Here is a 20,074-nt window from a genome sequence, read left to right as displayed (position 1 = left end):
AATAAATATTAAAAAAAAAAAAAGAAACACTGAATTGTTCATTGATATTCAGAATAAAGTAACTGGGATAGTTTTATTAGTTGTAATAAACACGAGTACACAAATTAGACCAATTTGACCAGTTTAATACCTCCTGTAGGTAGGAACTACCACATAGGGAGAGTCTTATAGACAGAGAGTGAAAGAATGAACAGAGGCTTATGAACTTGTAAATAGTAGAAGAAAGCATCTGTGCAATTCATTTTCCCAGGAATCAGCTATCACAGGCTAAGAGGGCATTTGCTGAATTGAATGTTCTGGAGGTTATTTCCCTAGACCTATACAGTATCTACTACTAGCCACATGTAGCCAAGTTAAAATGAAATAAAAGTCCAACCAAATTGATAGCACTTGGAAGACTAAAGCAAGATTGCAAGTTACAGATTAAAAAGAAAGTCAAAATACTCGTGACAGGGTGGGTGGGTCTTAGTGGCCCCACCTTTAACCCTAGCACTCCAGAGGAAAATAGATCTTGAGGACAGTCAGGGTAACACCGAGAAACCCTGTCTTGACGTCCTCTCCCCCCAAAAAAACCCAACCAAGCAAAAACCTCCTAATGCTGGTTGTGGTGGCTCACACCTTTAATTCCAGCACCAGGGAGGTAGAGGCGGTTGGCTTTCTTCTGGTTCATTGCCAGCCTGGTCTACATAGTGAGCTCCAGGACAGCCACAGCAAAGAGAGACTGTCTCACCCTCACCGCCAAACAAAAATCCCTGCTTTCTCAGTTGTACCAATCATATTTCAAGTGCTCAGCAGCCATACAATTGCACAGTGCATACATAGAACATGCTGTGGAAAGTTCTGGTAGACAGTAATACTACATCTACAGCTGAGATTCAGAAAATGAGTAGGAAATGCTTGTAAGAGTTCTGGTAACGGGGCTGGAGAGATGGCTCAGTGGTTAAGAGCACTGCCTGCTTTTCCAAAGGTCCTGAGTTCAATTCCCAGCAACCACATGGTGGCTCACAACCATCTGTAAAGAGGTCTGGTGTCCTCTTCTGGCCTGCAGACATACAGACAGAATATTGTATACATAATAAATATTTAAAAAAAAAAAGAGTTCTGGTAACAAAAATCTTATTGATGGTGGGTAGATTTTTTTTAAAAAAACAGTATTTTGGAAGCTGGGTGGTGGTGGAGCATGCCTTAAATCCCAGCACTTGGGAGGCAGAGGCAGGTGGATCTCTGTGAGTTCAAGGCCAGCCTGGTCTACAGAGCTAGTTCCAGGACAGATGCAAAAGCTACAGAGAAACTTTGTCTCAAAACATCAAAAAAGGGCCGGAGAGATGGCTCAGTGGTTAAGAGCATTGCCTGCTCTTCCAAAGGTCCTGAGTTCAATTCCTGGCAACCACATGGTGGCTCACAACCATCTGTAATGAGGTCTGGTGCCCTCTTCTGGCCTGCAGACATACGCACAGACAGAATATTGTATAAATAATAAATATTAAAAAAAAACATCAAAAAAGCAAAAAACAAACAAACCAAAAACAAAAGGTATTTTGGGGAAAATGTGCCTATTCTAACCATGTACATATTTATTCTTATCCTTCCCCAAAGGGCAGTGGTACAATTTAGATAGTTTACATTAGATTTTTATAATCTGAAGGACATAGATTATATGTGCAAATACTATGACAATTTATATTAATGTACTTGAATATATATGGTGGATTCTGTCAGTCCTGGAACAATGGGCCATGGTATACTAAGGGACAACTGTAACCTGTTTTTTCTAAGTGCTGTAAACAGTTAACTTTAAAGTTAATTCTGAAATGTCTGTCTCACTAATCTCTTTTCTGAGGAGAAAACACCTAAGATAAGCAGGTTAAAAAGGATTTAAAAGAATTGCTTGCTTCTGTGTAAAAAGTTAATTTTTATTAGAGAATATCACATAATACTGTTCCTTAACACTACTACCAAAAGATGACAGCAGTCTTTAAGACCATTATAGTCCAAAGTGGGAGAGGAGTTACTTCCCATAGTTCAGGCAGGGGAGGCACTGTTGCCCTTGTAGAGATGACATCCATCAAAGAAAACAGGCTTCACTGGAGGCAGGCACTCCAGTAGGGAAGGTAAATTGACTGCCGATGGAAATAGCTTCCTCCCTCCAGCTGTTTTAGGCTTGAGCATAGATGTGGGATCACAGAAAAACCACCCGGGCTGGAGGTTTCACATCATTTTATTTTCCAGACTGTAGGATAACTTTTTTTTTTTTAAATAGAATCTTAATTCTTTTGCTCAGGTTAGCCTAAAACTTTCTATGTAGTCTAGGCTAGCCTTTCATTTTCAGTGCTCCTTCTACTCCCAGATTCTTGAATGCTGGAAATTACAGGCAGGAGCCAGCATGCTTGGCTTCACTTAATCACTTATAAGAAGAGCCCTTAGTTAGGTCTTTGCTGTGCTGGGGCATAGTTTTTCCTTCTATATGTTCAGTTAGGCATCCTAAGATGATGACACTGCAGTCAGTCCTCAAGGGCTTATGGAAGAATCTTAGGAGACCATCAATCCGAATCCAGATCATGGGGGTTATCATAGCCAAACTCCTTCTGTACATCCAAAGGGTACTTGCTCCACACCAACTGCCTGCTGCTGCTTTCCTCCTCGCTGAGGCTGTTGTATTCATTAGAGCCTATAAGGAGATAAGGACTTTATTCTCCATAAAATGCGCGCTCGAGTCAATATATATGGAGTGTACAGGTGTGGTGGTCAGATGACAATTTGTGAAAGCTGGTGCTGCTTCCATAGCAAGGGTTCTGGAGATCCAACTCATGTTGCTAGACTTGCTGGATGGTATGTTTGGTTTTCTTCCCCAAGAGAGGGTTTCTGTCTAGCTGTGGCTGTTCTGGAACTCACTTTGTAAACCAGACTAGCCTTAACTCGGGTCCATCTGTCTCCCAAGTGCTGGAATTAAAGGCATGCACTACCACGCCGAGTTCTCTTATTTATTTTTTAATGTATCTAAGTGTTTTTCCATGAATGTATGTATGTATGTATGTGCATCCCATGTATGCCTGACATAGGGTTCCCTGGAACTGAATGGAATGGAAATTGATGGTTGTAAGCTGCCATTGACACAACTCAGAAAACCTAGATCTTTTCAAAAGCTGCCAAAGCTCTTAGACATTAAGCATCTTTCCAACCCTGTTGATACTTTCTTGCTTGATGGGAATAGGGGAAAGAATGTGCTACACAATCTACCAAATGCTAAAGCTGATCCAATATTGTCTCATTTTTAGAGAGAAAATGATGTTCAAGAAGTGAAATGACTTCCCATACATAGGCAGTAACTAGTTAAAAATTAGGACCTAGTAGTTCTGTACCCCAGTATATTATACCCCAGTAGTTCCCCTGGAAAGAGAGGGAAAGCCAGCCATTTGCAACATACCCATCAATGAATTACATCTTCCCTTCAGTCTTTACTCCTACCAGTCCCTCCCCATCTGGGTTGCTACCCACCTCTAGAATCTTCATCACTGCTTTCTTCATCTGGGTACTCATTGCGCCAATTATTCTCACTGTTTTCATCATCATCATCATCATCTTCATATGTATCTTCTGGTTGCTGATCTTCATTCACCTGAGCATCTCAATATAAACACCAGTTTAAGTCTAAAACCTCTAAGTTATGTTCCTTATGGGAAGCTACTGGCATAAGGGCGGATTAAAGTAAAGGTACAATGTAAAAATGGCAGATTCAGAGTTCATCTGACTCTGCTTTACAGGAGACTGCATAATCTTAACTCCACTCTAGCTACAGACACCACATTCCAATATCATTAGAGGGTGATGAGTGTAGAGGAGGTAGTGGCATTCCTCTTCAGATTCTTTGAAGGACTGGGCGATGCCAAAGATCAAAAGGCCAGGATCAGAATAAATAGTACAGGAGAGCAGGATTAGAGACGACATAGTTGTCTAAGGTGAGTGCAACTTATCTGCAAAATTGGTAATAGAGGTCCCCAATGGCACCCACAGAGATCCACCTGTTTCTGCCTCCCCAGTGCTGGGATTAAAGGCCAACCACTGCACAGCTAAACTGTTTTTAAAGCAAGGTTTTTCTATTCATTCATTTGTTTATTTGGTTTTTCAAGACAGTGTTTCTCTGTAGCTTTGGAGCCGGAACTGAAACTTGCTCTGTAGACCAGGCTGGGCTCGAACACACAGAGATCTGCCTGCCTCTGCCTCCTGAGTGCTGGGATTAAAGACATGCACCACCACTGCCCAGCTTATTTCTAATTTTTTAAAGACTCAGTGTATGAGTGCGCATGTACACTTTCATGCCTGAAGAGGGCATCAGATCCCACTATAGATGGTTGTGAGCCATCATGTGGTTGCTGGGAATTGAACTTGGGACCTCTGAAAGAGTAGCCATCTCTTAAGCTCAAATCTTAACATTTTTTTTTTTTTAAAATGGAGTTAGGATGTTAAATTTTCATTCTCTCTTCTAAGACAGGGTCTTACTATATAGGCCTAACTGGCCTAGAGCTTGCTCAGGATGGTTTCACAGAAACCTGCCTGCCTCTGTCTCCTAAATGCTGGGATTCAAGATGTATACCAGCATGCCTGGCTATTTTTTAAAATTTAAAATGTTGCTGGGTAGTGGTGGCGCATGCCTTTAATTCCAGCATTTGGGAGGCAGAGACAGGGAGTTTGAGGCCAGCCTGTTCCAGGGCAGGTTCCAAAGCTACAGAGATAACCCTGTCTCAAAAAAACCAAAACCAAAAATAAGTAAATAATAAAAAATTTAACTGTTTCTATTCTTGGGGGATGGTGAGATGACTCAGCAATTAAGAGCACTTGATAATTTTTTTTTTTTTTGGAGACAGGGTTTCTTTTTTTTTTTAAATTTTTTATTTATTTACTTATATATACAATATTCTGCCTGTGTGTATGTCTGCAGGTCAGAAGAGGGCACCAGACCTCATTACAGATGGTTGTGAGCCACCATGTGGTTGCTGGGAATCGAACTCAGGACCTTTAGAAGAGCAGGCAATGCTCTTAACCTCTGAGCCATCTCTCCAGCTCCTGGAGACAGGGTTTCTGTGTGTAGCTTTGGCTGTCCTGGAAGTCACTCTGTAGACCAGGCTGGCCTCAAACTCAGAGATCAACTTGGCCTCTGCCTCCCTACTGCTGCCACCACCTCTCAGCAAAGCACTTGATTTTTTTTTTTTTTTTTTTTTGATTTTTTTTTTTTTTTTTTTGATGAGGATTTAGGTTCAATTCCTAGCACCTACTTTACGACTTATAATTTTCTATAAGTTCACTTCCAGAAGATCTAACACACTCTTCTGGCCTCTGGGCATCAGCATGCAAATGGTTTGAAAGTGGTAGGCAGAGAGCACATAAAAGTTTTGTTTTGTGTTTTTTCTTTTTTTGGTTTTTCGAGACAGGGTTTCTCTGTGGCTTTGGAGCCTGTCCTGGAACTCGCTCTGTAGACCAGGCTGGTCTCGAACTCACAGAGATCCGCCTGCCTCAGCCTCCCGAGTGCTGGGATTAAAGGCGTGCGCCACCATCGCCCGGCCTTGTGTTTTTTCTTTAAGTCAGGGTTTTTCTGTGTAACCGCCTGGCTGTCCTAGAACTTGCACTGTAAATCAGGCATAGAGAGCCGCCTTCCTTTGCCTCTCAAGTGCTGGGATTCTCAACACCAGTGCTCGACAAGTTTTTTTTTGTTCTTATTCATGCTAATGTCTAGTTTTGACAATTCTGGGACTCAAACCTAGGTCCTCTTCAAAAAGAAATCAAGATTCCAAGACATCTGAAGATTGAATATGAACAAAACTTTCTGAGTAGGTAGTCTGCATTTAATATATTTGCTGCATTAAACAAGGGTTTCTATAGATGATTTAGAATAGAATTTTCCTTTTAAGCAAAAACAAGAACTAGAACAATGTTTATTAAAGAGTGGATTCTAGCCAGGCAGTGGTGGCACACGCCTTTAATCCCAGCACTTGGAGGCAGAGGCAGGTGGATCTCTAAGTTTGAGGCTAGCCTGGTCTACAAAGCAAGTTTCAGGACAGCCAGGGCTATTATACAAAGAAACACTGTCTTCAAAAGCCAAAAACAAAACAAAAAAAACCCAAACATCAAGAGTGGAGTCCATAGTCAGGTGTCTCTGGTGTTATATGCTTGTAATCCCAATATTGGGGAAGCTGAGGCAATTTAGATCGCCAAAGTTCAAGGCCTGCTGGGCTACATAGTGATACTGTTTCAGAAACAAAAGGGGGACTAGAACATGGCTTAGTGGATAAAATACTTGCTGTACAAGCTTAAGCACCAGAGTTTGGATATCCAGAACCCATGTAAAGCTGGGTGGGCAGGGTAGCCTGCCTGAGATCCCAGCACAGGATCAGAGATATGCACCCCTGGAGCAATCTGTTTCATTAATTTATTAGGATTGGAGAGCTCTGGCTTCAGTGAGAGACCCTACTTCAAGGAAGACACTCAATTTTAACTTTGGGCCTCCATGTGCTCCAATAAACAGGAACATGCATTCACACATTGCCCCCACTCCCAAACTAAAGGGGGACAGTGAAGGAAGCCAGAAATGGTGGTACAAGTCTGTATTCCCAGCATTTGTATTCTGGACATAGAAGGATCAGAAATTTATTTCTAGGTACATAGCAAGTTTGAGGCCAGCTTGGGCTACATGAGACCCTATCTCAACAAGGAAGGATAGCAAGATGACTTAGTGGTTAAAGGTACTTGCTACCATGCCTGATGACCTAAGTAAGTTTGATCCCGGGAGCCAACATGGTAGAAAGAACAAGTTGTCCCCTGACTTCCACACGTACCATGGCATACATACTAATTAAAATTAATTTTAAAATTTAAGAGCAAACAAAACCAAAAAAGAGTAAGGTCTAGGAAGTCAAAGCACCCTGATACATGTCTTCCTCCTCTTGGACCCCTTACCAGCTCCCACTCCTGGCTGTAGGGCTGCACAGACAGGATGTCCTCAATCCATTCTAGAGGGGCCATTTCCATAGAGTAAATGTCATATACATAGTCATCATCGTGCTTTGGGTCCTTCTGGGGCTCCACTTGTGGTCCATCTTCAGAAATAGTCAGTCTCTCACGGATCAGCTCTACAGAATTGCAGAGGATCACATCTGGATCAGATGTCTACAAAGAAAACAGATGCCAGCAATAAGAGTCAAATAACGTTGTAAGGATTGGGTAAGTGAAGGCCTGTTACTGTCTTTCATGCTGTGTTCAAGATGCTTTTTATATTGTTTTGAGCCAGGCTACATTTCACTATGTCGTCATGACTGGCAGGGAACTTGCTGTATACACCAGACAGACTACTGGGAGTGCAGGTGTATTCCAGATTCTTATATCCACACATGCCTAGTCTCTTCCTGCTTCTACAGGTTTTTTTGAATACTCTTTGCTATTATGTTCTTCCTTAGGCCCACAACAACAAAAGCAGCATTCTGCATGGTTTCTGCTTCAAGTTCCTGCCTTTCCTAAACCCTTTACTACCCTGTTACTTTTGTTCAAAACGTATCGCAGCAACAGAAAGGAAACCGGGACGGTACTACATGGGTGTGCCATGATGCACATGTGGGCCCTAGCAATCTCACCAGCTCTCAGAAAAGTTATTTTTAATGTCTGCATATATGCCCTCATATTTTCAGTTACATTACAAAGAGCACATTGTACTGTTAAACACATATTTCCCATGTTGCAGATCTTTAAGATTATCAATCTTAATACTCCAAATCATTGTGTATGTCTATTGCTTTAAAATGTTTATATGCGTGTTATGTGCATACGCCTCTTTGTCTAGATGCACACTACTTGTACACTGTGCCTGGACCGCAGACGGTACTGGGTCTACTTGAAACTGCTGTTTTAAGGTGTCTTATGCCTTTTAAGGTGCTGGGAACTGAACCCAGGTCCTCATGATGAAACAGCAAGTAAGCTGCTGAGCCATCTCTCTATAGCCCCATGTATTATCTAGTTCTTGAATTAATTATTAGCCTTCATAAACAGTATTGAAATGAGTATGTCATTTCTGCATTTGAAAAATGGTGAGAATCTTGGGGAAAACAAGCCCTTACCTAATTTCACTGCCATTCCATTTAAAAAGTAGAAATGACCCTGAAAGCACCAACACTTAACACTTTCTGAGGGCTGCATGTCAGTCAACCAGTGGAAGGAAAGGAACTTAATCTGTACCTATAGTCAGTGGACCAGAGCATCTTTCCTAGGAAGAACAGACACACATGCGGTTAACTGCAATAGCAGATTGTTTCCTTAGAGTGACACCTATAGCCTATGGCGTGCAGACCACCTGCAGCTCTACCACACCTTCTTCCTTCACAGCTGTAACTATGGCATGCAGACCACCGGCATACAGCTCTACCACACCTTCCTCCTTCACAGCAGTTCTGCCTCGAAGTCAGTGGTTTTCAACTTGTTGGTTGCGACCTCTTTGGGGGGTGGCACATCAGATATACTGCATATCAGATATTTACATTACAATTCTTAACAGTAACAGAATTACAGTTATGAAGTAACAACAATTTTTTTTTCTTTTTTCCAGAGTCAGGGTTTCACTGTGTACCCTGGCTATCCTGGAACTAGCTCTGTAGACCAGGCTTGCCTCTGCCTCCTGAGTGCTGGGATTAAAGGCATGTACCACCACTGCTTGGTACAATGAAATAACTTTATAGTTCGGGTCACAACACGAGGAAGTGTATTAAAGGATCTTAGCATTAGGAAGGTTGAGAACCACTGCTCTAATATGGTAACATTTCCACCAATTAAGGTTATCTACTTTTTTTTCAAAGTATTATGCTTGCTTTTCTTGGATCACCCTAAGAAACTCCAGTTTTGTAAGTTTATGTATTATTTAATCACCAACCTAACTTTTAGCAAGCACACAAATCAGCTGGTGGCTACTAGCCTTCCAGGCACACCAGCATCAATAGTTAGCATAGTGTTTACCATATATTCACCAGGAGGCACTGTTCTGTCTTCCTGCAATATTAAGTCAGTCACCTCTCCAGAAAGAAGGCATGTGGTCAGACATTAGTGAACTATACAAAGGCAGGTGTAGCAGAGCTATAGAAAATGGCCTTTAATCTAACCTAGAATTCCATACCGAGACAAAAACACTCCTGGCATCACCGCTCTACTCCCGAGAGAACGTTGAGCACCAAAGACACTCCACTGGGAGCTTGTCTTCTTGGCAGAACTGGCCTTTGGGTTAAGAAAAGCCCATACCTCAACTACTGACAAAGATACAAAATATCCATAAGTGGATGACACAGGATTGTCTTATCTTGCCAAGACAGGGTAGGAAAGTTCTAAAAGGTTTCTTGCCTTTAATAATGGTATGCCAGTTATGTTAGGCCTTAGCCAAAGTTGGTTAACTCAACTTTGCAAACGAGACTTTGGGTGATTGTCAGTTGTCTCTGTCATTTGTTGCACATTTTGGATATTTCTCGTTTGTTAAGTAATATTACCTCCCTTCTCAGATCTTTGACGGAGTTGAAGACTAGATAATTGTAGTTACTCTCTACATTATTTAGACTTCTTGAAATAGAATGTTTAGTATATTTATTATTTGTTCCTATTGCATATAGTTGTGTTTGGTTTGGCTCTATCTTATTTAGACAAAAGGGGGAGATGTAGGGGAAGCCCCAGCCAATCACCTTGCTTGTAGGGTGGAATCACCTTGCTTGTAGGGCGGGATCCCCTGAGGATATTTTTTACTTATAAATATTGCGGGTGTGCTCCCCGCCTTCCCTTCTTCTGTTTTCCTGTTCTCCGCGGGAACCTTGGTCTTGTAAGTCCTTCATTTATTAAAGCTGAATATTTTATTATAATTTCTGTCTACCGTTCATTGCCGTAACAGCAATGCATACCTTTAATCCCAGTATGTGGATGTGTCAGAGGCAGGCAGCTCTCTGACAGCCTTGTCTACACAGAGAGACACAGAGAGAGACTTGTCTATCTCAGAAAGAAACAAACAGACACAGAGAAGTCCAGGTAACACAGCTAGAAATCCCTCACCCATGCTTCTATGAGCAATCAAAAGTAAACTCATGGGTACACATACATAATCAAAGACATAGCAAGAACAGTAGAATAATAACAGGTTCACTGAGAAGAGGGGCTGAGAAGGGGTGAGTGGAACGAAGACGGGCAGAGGGAACGGATACGCTCAAAAGACAGTATAGATGTACAAAAATGTCCGAATGAAGCCGGGCGGTGGTGGCGCACGCCTTTAATCCCAGCACTTGGGAGGCAGAGGCAGGCGGATCTCTGTGAGTTCGAGACCAGCCTGGTCTACAAGAGCTAGTTCCAGGACAGGCTCCAAAACCACAGAGAAACCCTGTCTCGAAAAACAAAAACAAAAACAAACAAACAAAAAAAATGTCCGAATGAATAGTCAATACATGCTAATAAAACTTTTTTGAAAAAGTTAAGAACAAAATGGTGATAAAAGTATCTAATTAATAGTATTTTTGGAGATTAAACAAATTAAAGGAAACTAAGAGTTTGGGATATAGTTTGGTGAAGACCACTTACCCCAAAAGCAATGCAAAACAAAGCCCAAACAGAAACTAAGTATATAGCACAACTTAGAAAATCAAGTTATCTTTTGTTAATGCCATAGTTGTGTACTTTTGTTGAATTATTTATCTAGGTTACATCTTAGAAGTATAATTATTAAGAAAACATACCCCCCCCATAGGGTTTCCTCTGTGTAACAGTCCTCTGTGTCCTGGAACTTAATTTGTAGACCAGGCTGATCCTGAACTCACAGAGATCCACCTCTGCCATACAAGTGCTGGAGCTAAGGGCATGTGGCACCACCACCTGGCTCCAGTGTGCTTGCTGGCCTCTATAGAGGGTCTGCTCTGCCATACTCCTCTTGCCATAGTATTCCACTAATACAGAACCATAGCAATTGAGCAGGCTGACCATGGTCCAAATCTCTCAAGTTGTGAACTTTAAAAAAAAAATTCCTTTGTCAGGGCAACGGAAGTCTAACACAATCTCTAACTAATAATGTATATATTTTAAATAGGCCCAAATCTACTTTTTTGAAAGGCCTACAACAATTTATTTATTTTGAGACCTGGTCTCACTGTGTAGCCCTGGCTGGTCTTGAACACAAAGACATCTTCATTCCTGTCTCCTGAGTGCTGGTATTAAAGGCCTGGACAACTACATCAACACACACCCCTCCCTGCCCCCCATGAGGTGTGTGGTGGTACATCCCTGTAATCCCAGCGCTAGGGCAGCTGAAGCAGGAGGACCGCTGGGGGCACACGTTTGCTTGGGATATATTGCCAGTACTCTGTCAATCAGGGCCACACAGCGAAACTCTCAAGGAAACAACTATAACAAAACCCAAACAGGCAAAACAGGGTTTTTAGAGTGGGTTATCCATTCTCAGAGTTTATGCGGTCTCTGCCTTTGGGAGTAGAACAGAGACATTCAGTACTCACTCTGCAGCAGTCTGTGGCAGCCGCCTCTGGGTCTCCCTCCTCGTGGACCAGGTCCAACAACTGGAAGCCTGCATCCCCATCAGCTTCTGACACACACTGGGACTCCAAACCACTGGAGGTCCCTGAGGATCGGTGGTTGGAGACTACCCTGTAGCGGCCCTCTTTACGGACCTCGCGAACCGAGGCGCGAAGGTCACGGCGGATACGCAGCTGGCTGCTCCGGGACGGGCGCAGGGCAGCCCGCACAAGCTGCTGGATGGGCTCCTCCTGAGGGGCGACAGGAAAAGGATGACGGCCCGGGCAGCGTTCAAAGCTCCCTTCCTGAGTCCCCCCCACCCCCCACCTCCTACCTGGGAGCGCACGGTAGCAACCAACCGGAAGACATTACTCTCAGCCGCTGTCTCCGGACCCTCCGGCGTCTCCTGAGCAGACGACTGGACCTCGCCGCTCCGGAGGCGTTTACAAGCCAGCACGAGAGCTTCTGCAGGCTCCGCGTTACGCTTCCGCTTCACGCGCAACACCGCAGTCCTGCCGGCCTCCATAGCGAGCTGTCGCGAAGCACTGTGGGAAGGCGCGGGGTGTGACGGGAGGGCCGCGCCGCGTGGAACGTCACGCCTACGCAGGAGGCCCCGCCCCCGGGTCGAGGGTGAGGCCCAATGGCCGCGGCAGTGGCGGCGAGAGGCGTGCAGCTCACAGCGGGTGAGCTCTTGGCGGTGCTGGGGAGGTAGGGCCGTGGCTGCTCCCGGGTGCGGTCAGCTTTCGGACCTCATTTCTAAGGCTCTGGCGCGGGGCCCTGGCGTGGGTATATTCGGGTCCCCGGGATACTTCAGGACTTTGCCGGAGTCCACGTGGAGTTGTTGAAGCACACTGGCGGACAGGTCCGCCCAGCCCCGGCAGTCCGCTTGGGTGATCGTCCTTTTCAAATTGTGCCTGAGCGTAGAGCAAGGTCTAGGCCACAAGACTGGTGCCTTCGGTCCCTGAACCGGTCAGCCGTTCTCTCATTCGGGATGGCTTTCTTAGTGTTCTGAGTAGCTGGAAACCGTGCAGTTTCCATCACTTGCCCGCAGTAGTGCTGTAAATGTGTGTGCCCTACGCAGTCATCCTTTTTATTAAAACTCCGGAGAGACCCTCAGTGCGCTTCTAAGTGTGCTCTTAGTTAAACCGTGGCGACGTGACAGATAAGTGTGTTTAGTATGCTGAGGAATGACCCTTGGGCACTCCTGCTCTCTCCTGTTAGCTCATTGCTTGGCTCTCTTTTTGCCTTCTCACTCGCCTTCACCTGAGGGCTGCACCCGGATGAACTTGTGAGGCGCTTTTGATCCTTTTGGACTTTCTGAAGAGCGCCAAAGTTTCCTTTCCACACAGCATTATATATCACTATGGTTTCTCTCTCTCTCTCTCTCTCTCTCTCTCTCTCTCTCTCTCTCTCTCTCCTGTTTCACTGTAGTTCTGTCAGCTGTGGAACTCATAGAGAGCCTCCTGCCTCTGCCTTCTAAATGCTGGAATTAAAGACATGCACCATCTCGTTATATTTTGTTCTTGTTTTTGTGACAGGCCTCCAGTGTTGTCCAGGCTGGTGTCAACCTTCAGATCTTTCCACCTTGGCCTCCTGAGTGCTGGGACTCTCTATGTGCTACCACACTTGGCTGTTATCATAGTTCTTGATGGGATATGCTGCATAGAAAATGAGATCATTCTCGCTGGAAATATTAAAATACTGAGTAGTATTTTTTGGAGATTGGGGCTATCACTATGTAGTTCTCACTGGCCTAGAGCTTTCTGTGTAGACCCTGCATGCTGGCCTTGAATTAACAGATCCTCCTGCCTTTCTTCCCCAGAGTTGAGATTGAAGACTTGTGCCATCATTAATAAAATTCTTAGGTGACTTTGAATTTTTTGCCTGTTTCTTGATCTTTTCCCTTTTGTTTTCTTGTCCCTTGCTTTCACTATAGGCATTAGAACTGATTAGGTTTCTGATATCCAGATCTGTTTCTGTGCAAACATTGAGGAGCCAGTTGGCACCATGAAGGTCTTCTGTGGCCGTGCCAATCCAACCACGGGATCCCTGGAATGGCTGGAGGAGGATGAACACTATGATTACCACCAGGAAATTGCCAGGTAACATGGGATGCTTCTCAGTTGGCTGCAGGCTGTGAGGGCTCAAAGTCATTAATATAGTTTTGAGGAAGATTTTGGATATTGTTTTCTGAGGAGTTGAGATGTTGAATAGGAAAATAAAACATTTGCTGAAAGCAGTGTGGGACGTGGGCTGGAGAGAGAGGGGAGTAGGTGGTTACTGTAATCCTAAAGTAGAAGCAGTCGAGGGGAGAGGAAAAACCAGCCTGGAGGAACTTGAGTTTAATAACTCACTGTATGCAGTAAGGGAGACAAAGTTCAAGAAGGACCAAGATGTCTTCTGGTTAGAGGGACTCAGAGGACGGAGATGTCACTCCCTGAGAGAAGGGGAGGCAGTGTTCTAGAGGGAAAGGCGTTGGACACGAGGGGTTACGGTTTGGACATTCAGATGGGGATGCTAGTAGAGTCTTGAGACACAGAATTTGTAGAACTTGGGAAAGTTGAAATTGAGAGACAGTGCAGCATCTCAACAAAGGAGGGTCTGGAATGTAAAATCAGGATAAGCTGAGGAGGCAGAAGCAGAACCAGAAGGAAAGTTGGGATGGAAAGAAAAGGGAAGTTTAGGGAAGAAGGAGTGGCTGTTAGGGTCAGGCTGCCAAGAAGGCCTGAGTACTGCTGACCATTAGCAACAGCTGTGTGAGTGGCTGGAAAAGCCAGGAAGCAGTGAGTGGATGTCTCTTTAAAAAGTAAGCAGGGAGCTGCAGAGATGGGTCAGCAGTTAAGAGGGCGGGCAGTTCAACCTCTTGTAACTAGCTCTGGAAGATCTGATGCTCGCTTCTGGACTCTGGGTACTTGGCACTCAGAGGTACATGTATCCACACACAGATAGACTAATACGTATATAATTAAAAATAAAAGAACTTGGCGCCGGGCGCACACCTTTAATCCCAGCACTTGGGAGGCAGAGGCAGGTGGATCTCTGTGATTTCAAGACCAGCCTGGTCTACAAGAGCTAGTTCCAGGACAGGCTCCAAAACCACAGAGAAACCCTGTCTCGAAAAAACAAAAAAAAAAAAAAAACAAACCAACTTGGATTTTTTTGTATTTTATTTATTTTTTTTAAGATTTATTTAGTTTTGTAGTTTATGTATATGAGTACCCTATTTGCATGTATTTCTGCATGACAGAAGAGAACATCAGACAGAACAGCGCATCAGGATCCCATTATAGATGGCTGTGAGCCACTATGTGGTTGCTAGAAATTGAATTCAGGACCTCTGGGAGAGCAGTCAGTGCTCTTAACTGCTGAGCCATCTCTCCAGCCCCGAGATTTTATTTATTTTTGAGACAGGATCTTGCTATGTGTCCTTGGTATGTAGACCAGGTTGGCCTTGAACTCACAAAAATCTACTGGTCTCTGCTTCCTAAGTGCTAGGGTTAAAGGCAAGTGCCACTCCATCTGGCTCTTAATTTTATGCATGTGCCTGAATGTACGTTTGTGCAACACATGTGTCCAGGGCCCACGGAGGTCAGAAGAGGGCGTTGGATCCCATGGTACTAGAGTTAGACAGTTGTGAGGCACCATGTGGGTGCTGGGAATCAAACCTTGGTTCTTTGCAAAAGCAATAAGTGCTCTGAACTGCTGAATCATCTCTCTAGCCCCCAGAATCTACATTAGAATCAAACAAATGGGTGTGGTGATGTCTGCTTGTAATCTCAGCTCTGCAGAAGTGGAGACCGGAGGATCCCTGGGACTTGCTGGTCAGCTAGTCTATTCTAGTTGATAAGCTAGGCCAGTGAGAGACCTTGACTCAAAGGAGGGGCATAGTATAAATGAGGATGGCTGGAGATTTTCCTCCAGTTTCCACGTGCTTGTACAGACGCGTGCTTGTGCACACGCACATGTATGAATGTGCACACAACATACGAAGTGAATAGGGAGCACATTTTCAACAGTACGTGAATTTATCTTAGGTTGAAATCCTAATTAGCACCAAATAAATGTATTTTTCTTTATTCTTGGCTTGGTTGGTTTTATTCTCAGTCAGAAATAGCAAAACGTTGAAAATAACATAGATGTCTATCAACATTGTTAGGCAAACCTGTGGCTTATGTATATAGCAAAAAACAGCGCAAAAGGGAAGGCAGGAATGAAGTTCCTTATTTTCATTTCATCCTCCACTGGTAGAGTGGTCTTCACAATATTTTATATGAAAATGCAAGTAGAATTATACTGCTTTTGTGTCAGAAATAAGGTGTTGCTTATTTTTCATAAAAAGCCCTGGAAGAGGAGATGGAAATTGATGAAAGTATCTGTAGACAGTACAAATGGGACTGGGTGTGTGTTTGTCATGTTTGGTTTCAATGTTAACTTGCCACAATTATAATTGACTCACCTGAGTAGGAAGCTGGTCCTGAAGGATTTTTCCTCTTGTCTTGATGAGGTAGGAAGGCGCACCCTGATTGCGAATGTCACCTTTTGGTAGCACCCAGATGAAAAAGAGTATTTCAGTCGAGCATTGGTGGTGCACACCTTTAATCCCAGCACTTGGGAAGCAGAGCCAGCCCCCAGAGCTACAGAGAAACCAAAACAAAAAGGGCATTTCGGAAGGAAGTTTCCCCTATTTACTTGCTTGGCCTTCTGTCTTGCCAATGAGGCAGTTTGCTCTGCTGCTGCTACTTCCTTCTCTGATAGCAGATGAGAAAGCCAGAGTTTCAGTGGAGTAGAAACCAGGCACTCTTCCAGCGACTTTCTGGGCTCCAGGTGCCAGACTGGACTACTGGGGCACCCCACCTTGTGGATTAAGTAAGTAACTACTGGTTGTAGCCCCCAGTGAGTGATAGCTATTCTGGGACTACTCTAACTTTTGAGACATCAAACTTTAAGGACCAGGTAACTACTGGTTCTCAACATTTCAAGTGTGACTTAGCTGGTGTTACTATTTTAAAGCTCACTCACTTAATGAATTTTTTTTGCGGGGTGGGGTGGGGGGTGTGTGTGCAGGAGATTTTCTTCCAGTGCACACTTACAAACCTTTAGATTGCATATGTGCATATGGAACAAGTAAGTTTTATTACCCAACTCATTTTTGTCTTTTATATCTTTGTCCAAAGATACTTAAAGGAAGAAACCAGCATCACTATTTTTATTTTGTCACAAATCTTCAAAGCTTTCATACACAGAGTCACTAAATTCCCTATACCTCACAAGAGGAGAATTGGGAATCAAATGCATTTATCTCGATAAGTTCTTTTAATAGTGCATACCATGGATTTTCAGTGCTTCCATACTGTCTGAGGAACTTTTATGTTTGCTTTTCAAGACAGGATTTCTCTTTGTAGTCCTGGCTGTCCTGGAACTTGCTCTGTATTCCACACTGGCCTCCAAGTCTGCCTGCCTCTGCCTCCCAAGTTCTGGTGATTAAAAGTGTGCATCTAAGGAGTTTTTGTGACTGTAGCTGAAGAACCTGTCCAGACACTAGAGAAAATCATTCTTACAATTCCCTTTCTCCAGAACCACTCCTGATACCATATTTGTTTTAGTCGGGGTCCTCTAGAACAACATAATCAAAGATATATATATATATATATATATATATAATGTATCAAAATATCTGTATAGCTCAGAATTTAAAAGATTTTTTAAAAATTTTATCTTAGCCGGGCGGTGGTGGCGCACTCCTTTAATCCCAGCACTCGGGAGGCAGAGGCAGGCGGATCTCTGGGAGTTCGAGGCCAGCCTGGTCTACAAGAGCTAGTTCCAGGACAGGAACCAAAAGCTACAGAGAAACCCTGTCTCGAAAAAATTTAAAAAAAAAAAATTATCTTGTATATATGGTGCTCTATCTGCATATATGCCTGCATGCCAGAAGAGGGCACCAGATTCCATTATAAATGGCTTTGAGCCACTGTGTATTTGCTGGGACTTGAACTCAGGATTTCTGGAAGAACTGCCAGTGCTCTTAATCGCTGAATCATCTTGCCAGCCCATGTTTCAGAATTTATTAGGTTGATAGTTAAAAGCAGTCCAAGCTGGTGATGGCATAACCTTTAAGCTAAGCCCATGGGAACTACATAGAGGCAAGTAGACCTCCTTGTGTTCAAGAAAAACTTGATCTTGGTGGTGCACGCCTTTAATTCCAGCACTCGGGAGGCAGAGGCAGGTGGATCTCTGAGTTCGAGGCCAGCCTGGTCTATGAAATGAGTTTCAGGACAGCCAGGACTGTTACACAGAGAAACCCTGTCTTGAAAAATCAAAACCAAACAAAAGAAAAACCCCCAGTCAATTGAAAATCAAAACAAGCAAGAACAGCTTGGTCTATGTATGAAGTTCCAGGCCTGCCGAGGATACATAGTTAAGAATCTGTCTCAAAACCAAGACAGCCAAAAAAACTAACCAACACAGTGGGGTGAATGGTGAACAAAGTGAGGATTCTTAGGATTATACCCTCGTCTTCATTCAACGCATGTCGACAAGTACGTGTTCTATCATTGAGTCACAGCTGCGGCTCCCTCCTAAGCTTGAGAATAAAGTAAGCACAGGAAGGACTGTAGGTGGTTCAGAGGGAGAAGTATTTCAGGGCAGTGTGGAGTATACACCTAGTGTTAGAACTGCCTGCAGTGGGGTTGGTTCAGGGGTCGCTCTCTGAACTCCGCCTTAACGTGGCTTGGTGTCTGTAGAAAATTTGCATCTCAGATAAACTTTCCCAGCTGTGCTGGCCGAAAACTGGAGGCCTCTTTTGCTGAGTGCCTCAGCTTCCCCTGGAGTTCCCAGAAAGCATCTTTGGGCTGTGGCCTGAATCCTGGGTATTCACAGGGTTTCCAGCTTCTACTTTCCTTTAAGTTATTTACCTGTTTGTACTTGTTGGGGATCTAATTGAGGACTTTAGAGATGCTAGATGCTAGGCATGTGTTGTGCCACTGAGTTCCGCCCCCGGCCCCAGTTTCCAGAATTTTTAGTTGCTGTGGTAGAAAATATGGATGCGATTTTCTTTCTTTCTTTTTTTTTTTTTTAATTTGTCTATTTATTTTACATCCTGGCCATAGCCTCCCCCCCATCTTCCTCTCCCAGTTTCTCTCCCCCACCCCCTTCCCATCCTCATCCCGTCCTCTTTCATCTCTATCCAGGAAAGGGCACATCTCCTATGGGAATCAGTAAAACATGGCATATCAAGTTACAGGGGGACTAATCACCTACCCATGTATTGAGGTTGGGCAAGGTGACCCAGTTATAAGGAGTAGGGCCCCTAAAGCCTGTACAAGAGTCAGAGACAGCCCCTGTTCTCACTGTTAGGATCCCATAAGAGGCCCAAGCTACACAGCTGTAACGTATATGCAAAGTGCTTAGGTCAGTCCCATGCAGGCTCCCTGGCTGTCAGTTCAGTCTCTTGGAGCTCCTATGAATCCAGGTTAGTTGATAGTGTGAGCCTTCTTGTGGATCCTTGACCCCTCTGGTTCCTACTCTCCTCCAAACTCTGCTTAATGTTTTGGCTTTGTGTCTCTACATCTGCCTCTCTGATGTCAGTTGGGCCAGGCACCAGTCTGGCACAGGAGATGGCCAGTTCAGGCTACACTGTTGCTGGGAGTCTAACCTGGGGTCCTTCCCATAGACTTGTGGGAGAGTACCCTGCACCTCCTAACAGTCCTCCTCAGCCTCCTCCAGCATGATTGCTCATGTTCCCATCCCCACCTGCCCTCAGTCACTCATGAAATCTCTTTATCTGGTTGTCTTCCCTTTACACACCATATTTAGCTTATTTTCCCCTGATGCTGTGATATGAACTAAAATATGGATGTTACTTTCTTCTCTTTACACGGTATAGCCAGTCATTTCCCCCGGATGTGATGTGAACTTCTGAGCCTGGTGACCCTCACATACACAGCAGCTATATGGTGTCCTTTTCCCAGTTCCTCTTCCTAGTGTGGATGTGTACAAGTATCATTCAAGGTTAGGTCAAGTGTTAGGATTATTGAGTGTTATAATATGGGGTGTTCATGGTTATAGGTTACTATTACAGGCTAATGGGTGGGCCAGTGAAATGGGTCAGCAGGTTAAAGTGTTTACTACCAACACTAACAACCTGAGTTTGATCCCCAGGGCCCATGTAAAGGTGGAAGAAAGAACTGATTTCCAGATATACACATAAATAAATTACTTCTCTAGGTTAACTACTAGAGCATTTTTGGGTCTAAAAAGGACATCTGCTCTGAGGTTTTGTTTTGTTTTTTTGCATTAGCAGAGAATGACAGTAACTGATCATAGTAAAATAAATTTTGTGAATTGACAAGATGGTTCGGTGGGTACAGGTGTCTGCTGCCAAGCCTAAGGACTTGAGCTCAATCCTTGGACCCTACATGGTTTAAGGAGAGCACTGACTTCCACAGAATCATTCTCTGACCCCACACATGTGCCATGGTGCATGCATTTCTTGCCCCAAATAAATAAAGTTTTTTTTTTTTTTTTTTTTTTGGTTTTTCGAGACAGGGTTTCTCTG

The 20,074-nt window shown here is 43.9% G+C and overlaps 2 protein-coding genes across 5 annotated transcripts in view; one reads left to right on the top strand and one right to left on the bottom strand.

Moving 5' to 3' along the window:
* The window catches only part of Slc7a6os (solute carrier family 7 member 6 opposite strand), a 19,214-nt gene extending 7,086 nt beyond the window's left edge, over positions 1 to 12,128 (bottom strand). Inside the window, exons 1-5 of one of the 2 annotated variants that reach the window (XM_005345423.2) lie at positions 11,855 to 12,046; positions 11,505 to 11,771; positions 6,949 to 7,158; positions 3,496 to 3,616; positions 1,504 to 2,668 (exon numbers count right to left, since the gene is read on the bottom strand). In XM_005345423.2, coding sequence (XP_005345480.1) covers positions 2,541 to 2,668; positions 3,496 to 3,616; positions 6,949 to 7,158; positions 11,505 to 11,771; positions 11,855 to 12,046 — 918 coding nt within the window. In that variant the 3' untranslated portion in view covers positions 1,504 to 2,540. Of the gene's footprint in view, positions 1 to 1,503; positions 2,669 to 3,495; positions 3,617 to 6,948; positions 7,159 to 11,504; positions 11,772 to 11,854 lie in introns of those variants that run through there. The other variant, XM_026777262.1, reaches the window with a different exon arrangement.
* A 5-nt stretch (positions 12,129 to 12,133) lies between these two features.
* Prmt7 (protein arginine methyltransferase 7) overlaps positions 12,134 to 20,074 on the top strand; it is a 37,625-nt gene continuing 29,684 nt past the window's right edge. The window contains exons 1-2 of one of the 3 annotated variants that reach the window (XM_005345422.3): positions 12,134 to 12,203; positions 13,457 to 13,622. In XM_005345422.3, coding sequence (XP_005345479.1) covers positions 13,528 to 13,622 — 95 coding nt within the window. In that variant the 5' untranslated portion in view covers positions 12,134 to 12,203; positions 13,457 to 13,527. The other 2 variants (XM_026777242.1, XM_026777245.1) reach the window with 2 other exon arrangements.

This window comes from Microtus ochrogaster, chromosome 4 (assembly GCF_000317375.1).
Source record: "Microtus ochrogaster isolate Prairie Vole_2 chromosome 4, MicOch1.0, whole genome shotgun sequence".
Taxonomy (NCBI): Eukaryota; Metazoa; Chordata; class Mammalia; order Rodentia; family Cricetidae; genus Microtus; species Microtus ochrogaster.
The sequence above is the reverse complement of the archived record's forward strand: the minus strand, read 5'-3'. Positions and strand labels throughout refer to the sequence as shown.